The sequence below is a fragment of the Sinocyclocheilus rhinocerous genome, unplaced genomic scaffold, assembly GCF_001515625.1.
Source record: "Sinocyclocheilus rhinocerous isolate Xijiao unplaced genomic scaffold, SAMN03320098_v1.1 scaffold1756, whole genome shotgun sequence".
NCBI lineage: Eukaryota > Metazoa > Chordata > Actinopteri > Cypriniformes > Cyprinidae > Sinocyclocheilus > Sinocyclocheilus rhinocerous.
This window is the reverse complement of record NW_015628696.1, coordinates 112,121-127,988: the sequence shown is the minus strand read 5'-3', so window position 1 is coordinate 127,988 and position 15,868 is coordinate 112,121. Positions and strand designations below refer to the sequence as shown.

General features: G+C 40.0%; 1 protein-coding gene across 1 annotated transcript in view; it reads left to right on the top strand.

Moving 5' to 3' along the window:
- Positions 1-7,320: 7,320 nt before the first annotated feature.
- The window catches only part of LOC107738300 (uncharacterized), a 10,401-nt gene continuing 1,853 nt past the window's right edge, over positions 7,321-15,868 (top strand). Inside the window, exons 1-4 of the mRNA XM_016550020.1 lie at positions 7,321-7,645; positions 7,796-8,119; positions 9,868-9,993; positions 13,298-13,621. Of these exons, the coding sequence (XP_016405506.1) occupies positions 7,354-7,645; positions 7,796-8,119; positions 9,868-9,993; positions 13,298-13,621 (1,066 nt within the window). The 5' untranslated portion in view covers positions 7,321-7,353. The remainder of the gene's footprint in view (positions 7,646-7,795; positions 8,120-9,867; positions 9,994-13,297; positions 13,622-15,868) is intronic.

Below are 15,868 nucleotides of genomic sequence, written 5' to 3'. Positions count from 1 at the left end.
ATGGCTATGATTTTATTAATACAGTTGTCTGATTGATTTTATAGTCTCAAGCATTCAGAAATCACACAAAAGAAATTTAAGCAGTTTTACTACGATAAAAGCATGGTTAATTTTTGTAAAGGTTGTGATGTCCACATGTTATTGTTGAAGAAATTATTGAGGCTAGCATTTCTATCACAAAAAGGTGGCCAAAAATGAAAGATTAAGTGGATATTAGAATTAGCCTGAATGTTTGGTCAATATTGAACAAGGATTAGATCGTCCTGTAAATAACAACAGCAATTACCAGGCCTTTGGCTCCCTTTGCAGGCATTTGTAATAATATGTAATGTACATAAATTGTTTATTTTGTATTACATTATGTATTTTAACAGTGTTATTCAATGAAATAATATGATTTTTATTAATTAACCAATCATTATTGCCTCATTGTTTTTATATAATGCATTTTAAGTCATGCAAACTAGAATATTAAAGCAGATGTTATTATCAATATTAAACTCTATTATCGACAGGTGTGCTCTGCGTATAGGGAGCGGCGGTACTGACTGTGTGCATCCGTCAATCTGAGAGGTAGAGGAAGAGGAGGACGAGGAAGAGCAAGACCAAGAACAGTCATTTCAGATTAAATCAGAGCTATCAGTTCAACCTAATTTGAGCAGATTCTCTGTGGCCACATAATCAAAATATAATAATAAACCTTTTTTTTTTAGTACACTGTATTTGACACTTTTTTTTTTTGTGGTAATTTCAATATATTCTTGTGTAGAATTACCATGTTAGGGTGGAAGAACTGGCCTGTGGTGACCAGTGTTGGGGAGTAACTAGTTACATGTAACGGAATTACGTAATTAAATTACATAATAAAAGTAACTGTAATCAGTTACAGTTACTGAGAAAAAATGTGTAAGTAAATTACAGTTACTTATGATAATGTTAAGAATTACAAAGGGGGTTACATCTGCCTTTTTCCCCACATACAGATTTAATTGAAAAACACCTGCATTGCTTACAAGACATTGTCGCTACAGCTGCTGGGCGTGGAGAAAATGATGTACTTCGTACAACAGTAAAAGTGAATTTTGCATCCAATGTCTACTTTAAAATTGAAATATAATCTTAATTCAAGTGCAGAAGGATTTCGAAAGTGTGACAGTAATCGGTGTTGAGTACTACTGTAAGGTTTACCCTGCCTGGTTTACATGTTTGAAAATGATAAACAGTTGAAAACATTAGAAATTTAGAAAAGTAATCAAAAAGTAATCATATGTAATCAGTTACATTACTTTAATAAAGTAATAGAAAAGTTACCCTTTCAGAATCTGCAAAATGTTAATTATTTTACAGAAATATGAGGGATCATAGGGAAAAAAAATGTTATTGTTTATTTAATACTGACCTGGGCCCGTATTCACAAAACATCTTCAGGCTAAAAGTAGCTCGTAACTTGCCGATTTAGGAGAAAATCTTACAAATAATGGGCATGTCAGTCCTAAATGTAAGACTCCTAAATTTTTTATCTAAAAGTGTTTCAGCACTAAAGCTAGCTCCTAAATCTGTGAAATGTTAGGAGTAGTGAAGAGGACTAAGACCAAGCCACAAACTATTCTGGCTTGATCGTCTGCCGAAAACTGATTGCCGTCTGTAAGTGTAAAACTGCATTTTATGGGTTTTATTGGCCATTTAAAGGTTTTTCAACAGGTAAAAAGTACTGCATGAGCTATAATTTGTCAAATATAACCCTTGAATGCAATCAAGTCTCTGTTTATTAAAAGGCTGTTTATATGCATGTTCACTAATTACGAGAAGCACACATGTAAGAGGCTGACAATTAGCTGAACACATAGCCTGCATTTTAAAATCTTTATTTGAACATGGAAGCATTTTTATTTTTAAACCTTTATCTTTACTCTAAAATATTTCTGAGTAAATCTCTGACAGAGACTATCAGCCAATCACTGTGTGCATAGTTAATAAGCATGCTGACATCATCCATAGCAGCAAGCTCAGCCCCGCCCCCTTACTCTGAGCTTAAGACTTCTCTCTGTTCTTCAGTACAAGTTTGTCTCAGCAGCTTTGTGAATAGGGTTTAAGAGAAAACTCTCAGCTAAAAACTTTTACTGCTATTTAGGAGAACTCTTAGTGGTAAGGTAAAATGTTTTGTGAATACGGGCCCTGAATAAGATATTTCACATAAAAGATGTTTAGTCCACAAGAGCACATTTCATTACACCAAATACACAAAATAATGTTCTTTTTAGCAGCATCATATGACCCCTTTAATACTGTGCTGTTACCTGAATGATCCACAGCTGTGTTTATTGTTTAGTGATAGTTGTTCATGAGTCCCTTGTTTGTCCTGAACAGTTAAACTGCCTGCTGTTCTTCAGAAAAATCTTTGGTTTTCCAGCATTTTTGAGCATTTGAACCCTTTCCAACAATGACTGTATGATTTTGAGCTCCATCTTTTCACACCGAGGGACACATTTGTGTCATTAGTGTAAGATCAGGCACACGAGTGTCTTTGAAGACTTCAGTGAGGAAACACCGTGGCTTACCAAAAGGTATTTCACATATTTCTTATTGTTGGTCACACATAGATGTCAAATATTTATTAGAGTATAAAATGTATATTAAATGTTTTTTACAAAAATTGTGGGTTGGTTGAATGTAATTTGTAAATAGTCAGATTAAATGACATTTTTGACCTGCATTAAACCAGGTAATTTAGATGTTACTACATAAAGCTCACTATTTAGTTAATCAGAAAAAAAAAACTTATGTAGTGTAAAAAAAAAAGATTGTAGGCTTTTGTTTTGTGATTTGACAGCTATGTATGACCTTGCTATAATAAATCATACCAGCATGCATTAAATGTTCTCTGAAATGTCTCATATTCCTGTTTGGTGAAAAGATTATATTTTAATATTCAATTAATAATTAAATAATTTAGCCACAGTATGCGTGAGACTATTCAAGAGCGGATGTGAAATTCTAATTTATTTTAAAAATAAAGCTGATTATATATAGAGAGCCCACACTTTGTAAAACATCAGTTTTCAGAAGTTACAGAGAGTTAACCCGTTTGAGGTGACCTGGGAAGACCTCTCTTTTACAAGGGATATAAAACATGTTGAAATACTGTATGTTGTATACGTGCACATACGTTGCTGTTGAGTTTAGATGTGAAATATTTAGTCCATATTTGATCATGTGTGTAGACCTTAAAATATTATTCTATGTTAAATATAAATGTAACAATGCTGAGAAGTATATACAGTTTTTAGAGCAACACGTGCTTCCATTCAGACAATGTCTTTTTCAGAAGGCTTCGCATATTTCAGTGAAACAATGCTAAAGCGCATACTGCATCTATTACAACAGCACGGCTTATAGCCAAATAACATTAGCTGAAATTGTTTAATATAGACTCTTTTAAGAGCTTCAACCCGTCTTTTATCTCAGCGCTCATAGAAACATGTGATTCCGTCTCACATTGAGTGCTAATGTTTTTTACAGCAACCCAAAGACACAGCTTGTTTTCGGGTTCCTGGAAAACCACAAAAGAGCATGCAAGCAAATGTAGAGTTGGTTTGCGTGAGCCTGTTGACTTCAGCTGTTCGAGTGCTTCCAAACATCCACGGTATCAACAGATATTTCTGTATTTCATTAACATCAGTGTGTAGAGACAGAATCTCCTTCAATCACTGATATTGTCTCTATTTCACCTGTGACATCTAAAGAACAAAAACATACTCCACAAAAACATGTGTATTTGTATATACCGTAAGGAGTGAAATGATTTCCTTATTACATTAATTCCTTGTGAAGCCGAAACTCAGGAACTCTTGTAACACACATGCCATGCAACAAAACAATAAACTTTCTAATCTGACAGGAAGATCTGGGAGAAAGATCATTTGCTCATCTGTCCCTTCCCCCATCGGAGACCTTCTGATTTCTGTCCATCACTGGAGCTAGCAAGTTGTACGGGAAAAGATTAAAGGGGTCATATGATGCTGCTAAAAAGAACATTATTTTGTGTATTTGGTGTAATGAAATGTGTTTATGCGGTTTAAAGTTAAAAAAACACATTATTTTCCACATACTGTACATTATTGTTTCTCCTCTATGCCCCGCCTTCTGAAACGCGTCGATTTTTACAAAACTAATCGGTCTGAAAAGCGAGGTGTGCTCTGATTGGCCAACTATCCAGTGCGTTGTGATTGGCCGAATACATCAAGCATGTGACGGAAATGTTACGCCCCTCACATACTGTTGATGCCGTGTCCGGCCGGAGCAACGACACAAAAACATGAAAACCCATTACAAACGAGGCATTTGTTGCATCCAGTGGGGACATAATTACTGATTATAATGACTTATACTGTCTTTTTACGCGTTGCGTTGCATCGAGCCGCGTAAACATAAAACCATGTCTGCATTTGTGATCAGAGAAATGACAAACAACAAGTGCTAACGTTAATCCACACTGCCCAAAACTCGCGTTTGAGGTGTGGCTGACTCTTAACTTTTATAAAGAATATCTCTTTGGATTTGAGACTTTAGTCTTTGCAACTTTACAGATCTTCTTTATGCACCAAGAGCTTGTAACACTCCAAAGAGAAAGGAAAAAATGAAATTGCATCATATGACCCCTTTAAGTGAACTACACTTTTTGTCATAAGCAAGCTGTAGGTGGCAGGCAAAACAGGTGTTAGTCAACCTACACCCTCTAACTACACACACACACACTCACACTCACACACACTCTCACACACACACACTCACACTCACACTGACACTGACACTCACACACTCTCACACACACACACTCACACTCACACTGACACTGACACTCACACACTCTCACACACACACACTCACACTCACACTGACACTGACACTCACACACTCTCACACACACACACTCACACTCACACTGACACTGACACTCACACACTCTCACACACACACACTCACACTCACACTGACACTGACACTCACACACTCTCACACACACACACTCACACTCACACTGACACTGACACTCACACACTCTCACACACACACACTCACACTCACACTGACACTGACACTCACACACTCTCACACACACACACTCACACTCACACTGACACTGACACTCACACACTCTCACACACACACACTCACACTCACACTGACACTGACACTCACACACTCTCACACACACACACTCACACTCACACTGACACTGACACTCACACACTCTCACACACACACACTCACACTCACACTGACACTGACACTCACACACTCTCACACACACACACTCACACTCACACTGACACTGACACTCACACACTCTCACACACACACACTCACACTCACACTGACACTGACACTCACACACTCTCACACACACACACTCACACTCACACTGACACTGACACTCACACACTCTCACACACACACACTCACACTCACACTGACACTGACACTCACACACTCTCACACACACACACTCACACTCACACTGACACTGACACTCACACACTCTCACACACACACACTCACACTCACACTGACACTGACACTCACACACTCTCACACACACACACTCACACTCACACTGACACTGACACTCACACACTCTCACACACACACACTCACACTCACACTGACACTGACACTCACACACTCTCACACACACACACTCACACTCACACTGACACTGACACTCACACACTCTCACACACACACACTCACACTCACACTGACACTGACACTCACACACTCTCACACACACACACTCACACTCACACTGACACTGACACTCACACACTCTCACACACACACACTCACACTCACACTGACACTGACACTCACACACTCTCACACACACACACTCACACTCACACTGACACTGACACTCACACACTCTCACACACACACACTCACACTCACACTGACACTGACACTCACACACTCTCACACACACACACTCACACTCACACTGACACTGACACTCACACACTCTCACACACACACACTCACACTCACACTGACACTGACACTCACACACTCTCACACACACACACTCACACTCACACTGACACTGACACTCACACACTCTCACACACACACACTCACACTCACACTGACACTGACACTCACACACTCTCACACACACACACTCACACTCACACTGACACTGACACTCACACACTCTCACACACACACACTCACACTCACACTGACACTGACACTCACACACTCTCACACACACACACTCACACTCACACTGACACTGACACTCACACACTCTCACACACACACACTCACACTCACACTGACACTGACACTCACACACTCTCACACACACACACTCACACTCACACTGACACTGACACTCACACACTCTCACACACACACACTCACACTCACACTGACACTGACACTCACACACTCTCTCTCACACACACACACACACACTCACACTGACACTGACACACACACACACACACAAACACACAGACACACACACACTCACAGAGAGAGAGAGAGTCGGAGATTGCAGATTGCGCTGCGCACACACAAACTTGTTATCAACGCTTCCCCGCGATTTTTATCAATAAAATAGCCTAGATAATAGATCTCTACATTATATTTCTCAGCAACGAGGTGGCGCTGTTTTTGAAGTAATTAATCGTTTGTATAGAGACACGCAGACGCAGCATGCAGGTAAAGCACACACATCTGTCTGTCATCTCTTTCCCTTTCTCTCACTGTCTCTCTCTCGATAATTAATTGAAATAAATGCTATAATTCATTCAAATAAATGGGATCTTACTGCACTATTACATCTCTGTGATTTGAAGCGGGCAGAATAACGTGCCATAACTGACGAAAATAACTGTCATTTTTACCCTTCTGGTCAAATATTGCGCTGCAAAGAGCAATACTAATTTTAACTTGTCTATAACTTGGCAAATGACCATGGAATAAGCGCGATAATCAACGGTTTGCCGTGCATTAAAGGATTTTAAGTGCAGGACGTGGAGGCCAAGAACCACCCAAGATGCACGGCAAGCCGTTGATTATCCCTTACTTATTTAACATCACAACTCTCATAACGTGGAATACTCTGAGAAGAATACATGGAGGCTTACGTTTTGACGTCGCCGTAGAACATTGTTTTGTATTCTTTTAAACCGGTTAAACAAGTTGTTTCAACAAAATGATTTGTTTCACTCAAATGTTTCCAGTTGAATCTGTTCACTGAGGTTACTAAGCTAATCTATATCTATAATAATTCATTTATGTTCTGCAGGTGTTTGTAATGCAGAAACAGATGAGACAATATCAGTGATGGAAGGAGATCCTGTAATTCTACATACTAATCTTTCTGAAATACTGAACGATGATACAATACTCTGGGGGTTTGGACCTAAAGAATCGGTCATATCTCAGATAGCGAGAAAGAACGACTTAACCTCAGTTTTTGCCACCGATGAAGTGAGTTTCGCAGGCAGATTGCAGGTGGACCACAAAACTGGCTCTCTCACCATCAGAAACACCAGAAACAGACACTCGGGACAATATAAACTAACAATCTCTAGAGAAAAGACCACATCCAGGATATTTCATGTGGATGTCTTTGGTGAGTATCTCAAGAGAATCTCTGTCATTTAATGAAAGGATCTTGTTTCAGGTTTCATGATATCACACGGTATGATTTCATGCTGCAAGCATCTTACATGGACAGTACAAAAAATCTTTATAAATCAGTTCTGGTCTGTTTGTTTTCCAGATGTGGTTGTTGAGACGGATGGAGTGAAGTCAGTGTCAGTGACAGAAGGGGAATCTGTCATTCTACAGAATGATGCTACTGAATTACAGAAAGATGATCTGATTGTATGGAGGTTTGGAGATAAAGGCATCCTCCTAGCTAAAATCGATGTAGAAACTAACAAGCTCTCATTAAATCATGCTGATGAACGATTCAGAAACAGACTACAACTAGAACAAAATGGATCTCTGACCATCACAAACGCCAGACCCGAACACACTGGACTTTATGAAGTACAGATCAGAGGCCGCGAGAGCTCACAGCGGTTCCTTGTTTCTGTCAGTGGTGAGTTTCAAATTAAAGGACTTTAGCACAAAGTATTTGAAAATAATCAAATAAGCATGAAATAAAAGCTGGCTTCTATGTCTTACTATTAGCATGGCTACAGATACAAAAAAAAAAGTTTTTAATACTTTACAGTAGGGCTAGGTAATATGATATCAGCAGCAAAATAAAATAAATATTACACTGTAAAGAATTAGTTGCTGTCACGGTGCTGCTACTGTGTCGGAGCGAGGAGACGGAGGGAATCCAGAACAAATATAGACTTTATTAACACCAAGGAACACACATGTAGCACAGGAATCAACAAACAATACCAGACCTTGGACATGGAAACACACAGGGCTTAAATTATGGGACTAATCAAGGAACTAACAAGACACACCTGGAACTAATGAACATAATCAGACATGAGGGAGGAACTAGGTCATGGGGAGAACATGGGGAGAAAAACGCAAGACACGGGAACACAGGACTGATAGTTGCTGCCTTCAATTTTTTATGTTGAATCAAATTATCGACAAGTCATTTCAACTTACATTAAATTGAACTTACTTAAAACAGTTGAATGTTGCATAACTTAAAAAATGAAGTTGAAACATGGTTAACTTATTTTAATAAACATATGTTGGCATGACTTATCGATCATATAATTTTTTACAAGTTAAAATAAAAAAAAATATGTTGCCTTGGCAACTTACTGAAATAAGTAGGCTACTCAAATGTAAGAATATGTAAGAATTTAGGTTTTGAAAAAAAAAAAACATTTGGAAAAAAAATCTGCATATCCACGTGTTTCCCGTGATGTTTATATCATATCATCTAACATACATTGCCTTAATCAAAAATCAGCACAGTAATTAAGTGATTTCTGTCCTTTTGTTAATGGAGATAACAAACATTCTGTAGAAACCTTCCAATAAACACTGCTAATTAAACATTTTAAAGCATCCATGTGAAAACAAACCTGGAAAGAGAAAGGATTTGGAGAGAAAAACGAGAGATTCCAGTTAATTATTCATTGGATATATTGTTAAATTGTGAGAGCAGACAACAAATGCGCAGCATGTTGTCTTTTTATATTGTTACAGCGGAATAAGAAGGAAAAAAGAAAATAATCAGGACTGAATAGAGTTCTTGCAATTGATATTCTTCTTAGGTCATGTCACAGTAAATACGTTATTCTCCTGACGGCTGAAAATAAAGGTGAAAATAAGGTTGTAGCACAACCTTATGATTTGAAATGATTTGTTTCAGTCTTTTTGAGTGGAATTTCCCCAAACCGAGAGTGTCTCCCATGATCTCAAATGCAGTAGATTTACTGTGAAAAAGGTGGATAATTTGCAAGCATCAGGGAGCTGCTCTCATTATGCACGATATTGAATGCGCTCGCTTTTACTTTCGCTTTCCAATTTGTGATCACCCGCAGGGAGCGGCAGTACTGAGCGCACATTTTACAAGATAATATATTTGTCAGTGACGCTCAGGATCTGTTGTGCACCAAATCCCCTGCTGTGGTCTTGTCAGTCAAAGGACAGCAGCAAGTAATGTGATCGGTGTATGGACGAACACAGTGTAACACCAGTAACACAGATTACCAAAGCAAGCCTAAGGTCAAATATAAACTAACGTGGAAAGTAAGGATGTAACATGTTGAATACTATATACTGTACATGTCAACTACCTGACACCTGTCAGTCCTGAATCATGAAAAATATTTTGTCCTCTAATAATTTACTGTCTCTTTTTAGCTGATGTGGGTTGGTCATCAACTGTCATAGCTGGAATAGTTCTTGCTGTTCTACTGTTGGCTGGACTTTTAGCTGCTGTTGTGATTTACTATCGCCGCAGGATCTCTGAACTAGAAAAACAAGTGGGTAAGTATTACAGTGGTATTACTGATTAGAACCTTTTGTGTTCCGAATGAGAGAGGTAGGATACACGAGCACAAAGCTCCATTTCGCAAGAAAGCAAAACTATTTTGTTTGGCCTTCCAAAAGAGGACGATATCCAGCCCGGGGTCGTCACATGTGGTTGCCGCAAGCCTCCTTCGTCGAATCCACCGGCTGCGCCGTTCTCAAGCCGCCCGCCTCTGCTCACTCTAGCCCGCCGTGTGTGACGCTGTGTTTCGTTGTGAAAGCGAAACTACTTTGTTTGGTCTTCCAAGAGAGGGACACAACTAGAAATCAGTGGTTAAGTTGTATTTACAACACTGTTCCAGAACACTTCAACCCAAATATTCCGAAGATCTTCTGGCTGACCTTTTAGGCCCAGCTGTTGAGCAGCATTGTGCAAAAGGATGGTCCTTTCCGATCCATAATCTAAGATGGCATAAGCTTTCATCTTGTGTGCCCCGTTTCGGAGAATGACCTTGACGATATTCAGAAGAACCTTTCGGCTGGCAGGAGGCTTACGAATGAGAAGTATCTCGTTCATAGTGTTGAGGAGACAGGCATTAGCAGAAGTACCTTCATTTGGGGTAGTCTTTGGGAGGTCTGCACTCCTGGGATTGATGTCATGAAGGACCAGCAGGTGACAGCTATTACACTGTTTGCAGCGCATTCTCAGATTGCACTCTGAAACTTGATGATTCCTCCCACAGCGGCAGCATCTGTCGCAGTCTTTGATCCAGTTTAGTTTCTGGTCAACGGTAAGCTGCTTAAAGTTGTTGCAATTGTTGAGGGAGTGTTTGTGGTGGCACTTTCTCTGTGCCAAGCAGAATGGTGGCACTTTTAGCTGATGGCTTAGAGTCTGTGATTACCTCTCGTGTTCGTGCTGGATATCCACGACTACTGGCTCCTACGAACCTTGATGTGTTCTGCTGCACTTGAATTTCATACTCTAGCCACTCTGACAGATCAAGAAGGGTGGGGATTGGCACTTGGTGTGGATGTGCAAAGCGTCGGAAACTTGACCTGAGGTTGTGCGGCAGCTTCCCCAGGAGCCGGGAGACATGTGAGCCACACTGCAACTCAAAGGTGCCCTTCCTTCCTAGTTGCTCTAGCATGCCAACGAGGGAACGAACCTTGAGGACAAAGAGTCGGAATGCTTTAATGTCCCCACTGGCTATGTTTGGACCATCCATGAGCTCTGCTATGCGTTGCAACACGAGCTGATGCGGCTGTCTGTATTGCTGATCCAGTGCTGCCATGATCTTTGTGAAGGGTTTTTGGGAATGACTGTATGAATCAGCGATAAACAGGGCCTCCGGCTCGAAGGACTATGTAAAAATGAATGGCTACTGGTAGCTCTTCTTCCTGGTTGTTAATTTGCCGGTTGATAACAAACCCACTACGGAGCGTCCGGTTAGAGACTTTACCACAGATGATCAGGTATGCGGCAATAACCCATTTATTGTCACCACAAACTCAGTACACTGAAGAAATGTTGTTTTTCATGTTTGTTTGGCTTTCTACAAATTAAAGATAAAGGAAAAATACATAAGTACAAATAACAAATAACAGTGGTCACAATAAATATAATAACAACACAATATTTGCACAAAGAATATATTAAATACAGTAATTAAACATTCAAATAAGAAAACAAATGTGCCATTATATGGGAAGATGCGCTGCTAGAAATTACTAATAATGAGCAGTTGAAATCTGACACCTCTCAGTGCTGAGGACAGAGATGGAGCCGCTCTGTCTAGAACATTAGTGCGCATGCGCCAAAAGAGTGCTTTAACTCTCAGAAATGAGCGATACATATTAAATATATATATTACTTAAACCATATGATGATTAAATGGCAGATAGATTATGTCTTCTAAACATAATGGTAATATAAGTGAGGAAACTAGTATGTAAATACACATGAACATCTTCCACGCTAGTTCGTCTTTGTCACCCACATACATTAACTTATAAACACTCGGAGCAGTTAAACATTAACAAACAATGCAGAAAGCAATGGATGAACAGACTGTTACTTACTTTATAGGCACGCACACAACTTTAGCAAAGATAAATCGCTACAGTACTACTAGCATAAAGCAATGGATGAACAGACTGTTACTTACTTTATAGGCACGCACACAACTTTAGCAAAGATAAATCGCTACAGTACTGCTAGCATCCGTCCGCTTTCCCGATCGTTCTAACTCAGTTCAGTGGGCGGGACCGCTGACCTGCGCATCCTGCCTGGAGCGCTGATTGGCTCGCGGGATGGATGCTGCATCTGTAGTGTATTGCAAGGGAAACTAAGAGACATGAATATAACCCGTGTGTGGCCTTTTTTACCTCAGATGTTTAAGTGAATAAAATAGTCTTGACAGCCTTACTTACCGGAGTTCCACAACTATTGACTTTGTTTTCTCTCACCGGACTTGTGTGTGTGTGTGTGTGTGTGTGTGTGTGTAGGTGATGTAAAAGAGGAAAGCAGGCATTTGGACCAAAGCACTGCGAGGCAAGGGAGGGGTGACTCAAAATGTTTCTAAACTTAAAACACATTTTTGCCCCGTTTTTGGAAGAGGACATAGGTGATGTAACGTAGGGTCATCAATCAGATGTGTAGCAATTGAGATATTAGACACACATGCGTGAATTGTACATACATTGTGACTTCACCATGTATATAGAATTTGAATAATAAATATTAAATGGGTGGTTGATCAGCTTTTTTCGAAGGCTTTATTGTGTTTATGGGGTGCACTGTAACATGTGTTCATGCTATGTTTCAAAAAACTTTTAACTTTATTTTACACCGCTTTTTCCATTCTCATAAAAATGGTCTGGTCTATTGACTTCCTAGTTCTATGAAGCCTCTCCCTTAGAAATACTCAATACTCAACTGTCTGAACTAGTTGATGCATGAAATCAGCACCCTGATGAAGAGGTTGACTGGCACAAAGTATTTTATGTATTTTTGAAAATATAAAAATACTCATGTTAAATGTTTAAATACTAATTACATTTGATTTTTTCCAAAGGCTTTAAAATACAAAATAGTATTTTGTATTTCAAATACGTATTTTAAATGCATGTATCTGAAATACTGCCCATCCTTGCTAACAATGTCCTAAAACGTATTAGAAAAATACAATGTGTTAAAACATGCTAGTAACAGGCTAGCAATGAGTTAAAACATCTTAGCAACATGCCAAAATATGCTCTTTGTAAAGTTAAGCTTGATCTTCTGAACACATTTCTGTTCTGTTTCTATGTGCCACTGTAACAGCTGAAGAAGAGAAAGTGGAAGGAATGGAAGGAAGAACTGTCGTTCTAAAGACTGGTACTACACTACAGAACGGTGATGAGATAAAGTGGTGGTTTGGAGATGACAAAAATCCCCCCATAACCCAAAACAGTGAATGGATCAGTACAGACGCCGATACAAGCTGTGATGTTTCTGACGAGAGATTCAGAAACAAAGTGCAGCTGGGTGGTGGGACTGGAGATCTCATTATCAGTTATATCAGGACCATTCACTCTGGAGTCTACAAAGTACAGATCAGCGGCAAAACCAGAATCAAAAACAAGAGATTCATTGTTACTGTCAATGGTGAGTAGATCAATAATCATGCACTGAACAGATGATCTGAACTTAACACAAATTCCCAAAGTGCAACGTAATTTTAGTTACTGTTCAATTTTAATGTTTTTCATTGTTAAAATAAAAATGTAAGATATAAAGTCGTAACATTACCAGAATAAATTCATTTTGGTGTAAGTAAAAAAACAACAACAAACACTTGACTATGTTATATCATCACCAAATGTGAACTTTTCTACAGTGGGAGAAATATTTATTTGATCCCCTGCTGATTTTGTAAGTTTGCCCACTTACAAAGAAATTAAGGGTCTGTAATTTTTATGGTAGGTTTATTTTAATGGATAGAGACAGAATACCGACTAAAAAATCCAGAAAAAACACATTATAATGTAACAGAGACGCTGGAGTTTGGTTAGAATCCATGAGCGGAAGTTTATTAAAGGTCAAGGCTTTAAACAGATGTCGATAATCAGGCAGAGGGTCAAAGTCAGAGAAGCAAGCAGATCGTTCGTCATACACAAGGGCAGAAGCAGAGACAATAGTGGAGAGGCAGGCAATGAGTCCAAACACAAACATCAGTCCTATCAGGCGTCAGAACAAAAGGGGCAGAGTACAAATACCGTGAGTCAAGAAGTCAGGCAGAATCATACACAGGAAATCAATCAGGAACAGAGGAAGAATAACGCTTGGTAAGGCAGATAAACTGGCAATACTTCGCAATCAGCACATGGACTGGTCTCAGTTTATATGAGAGTCAAACAGGAAGTGAAAGCAGAGGAAGTAGAGGGAGAGGAGCACGGTCAGTACTCGGGCGAGGGCTCCCTCTGCTGGCTTGGCGTTACATATACAAAGATTTTGATTTGCATTTCAGTGACTGAAATAAGTATTTGATCCCCTACCAACCAGCAAGAGTTCTGGCTCCACAGACTGGTCATGTGCCCATGTGGAACACAGATTAGTCCTGTCACTTTAAGAAGTTACTCCTAATGTCAGCTCGTTAGGTGTATAAGACACCTGTCCACACAATCTGTATCTTCCATTCCAACCTCTCCCTCCACCATGGGCAAGACCAAAGAGCTGTCAAAGCATTTCAGGGACATGATTGTAGATCTGCACAAGGCTGGAATGGGCTACAAGACCACTTGTAGGAGACAACTATTGGTGCGATTATTTGGAAATGGAAGAAATACAAAACAACCATCAATCGGCCTCGGTCTGGAGCTCTGAGCAAGATCTCGCCTCATGGGAAAAGGATGATCATCAGAAAGGTGAGGGATCAGCCCAGAAGTACACAGGAGGAGCTTGTTAATGATCTTAAGGCAGTTGGGACCACAGTCACCAAGCAAACCATTGGAAACACTACGCCGCAATGGATTGAAATCCTGCAGCGCACCCAAGGTCCCCCTGCACAAGAAGACACATGTACAGACCTGTTTACATCTAAATGATCCAGAGAAGGCTTGGGAGAATGTGCTGTGGTCAGATGAGACCAAAACTGAGCTCTTTGGCATTAACTCGACTCGCCGTGTTTGGAGGGAGAGAAATGCTGACTATGACACTTTTGCTACACAACACGGGCATATACATGTACATATGTTTAATCTGTCAGTGCCCATGTGGAACACAGATTAGTCCTGTCACTTTAAGAAGTTACTCCTAATGTCAGCTCGTTAGGTGTATAAGACACCTGTCCACACAATCTGTATCTTCCATTCCAACCTCTCCCACCACCATGGCCAAGACCAAAGAGCTGTCAAAGGATGTCAGAGACAAGGTTGTAGATCAACACAAGGCTTGAATGGGCTACAAGACCTTCAGCAAGAAGCTTGGTGAGAAGGACACAACTGTTGGTGCGATTATTCGGGAATGGAAGAAATACAAAACAACCATCAATCGGCCTCGGTCTGGAGCTCTGAGCAAGATCTCGCCTCATGGGAAAAGGATGATCATCAGAAAGGTGAGGGATCAGCCCAGAAGTACACAGGAGGAGCTTGTTAATGATCTTAAGGCAGTTGGGACCACAGTCACCAAGCAAACCATTGGAAACACTACGCCGCAATGGATTGAAATCCTGCAGCGCACCCAAGGTCCCCCTGCACAAGAAGACACATGTACAGACCTGTTTACATCTAAATGATCCAGAGAAGGCTTGGGAGAATGTGCTGTGGTCAGATGAGACCAAAATTGAACTCTTTGGCATCAACTCGACTCGCCGTGTTTGGAGGGAGAGAAATGCTGACTATGACCCCAAGAACA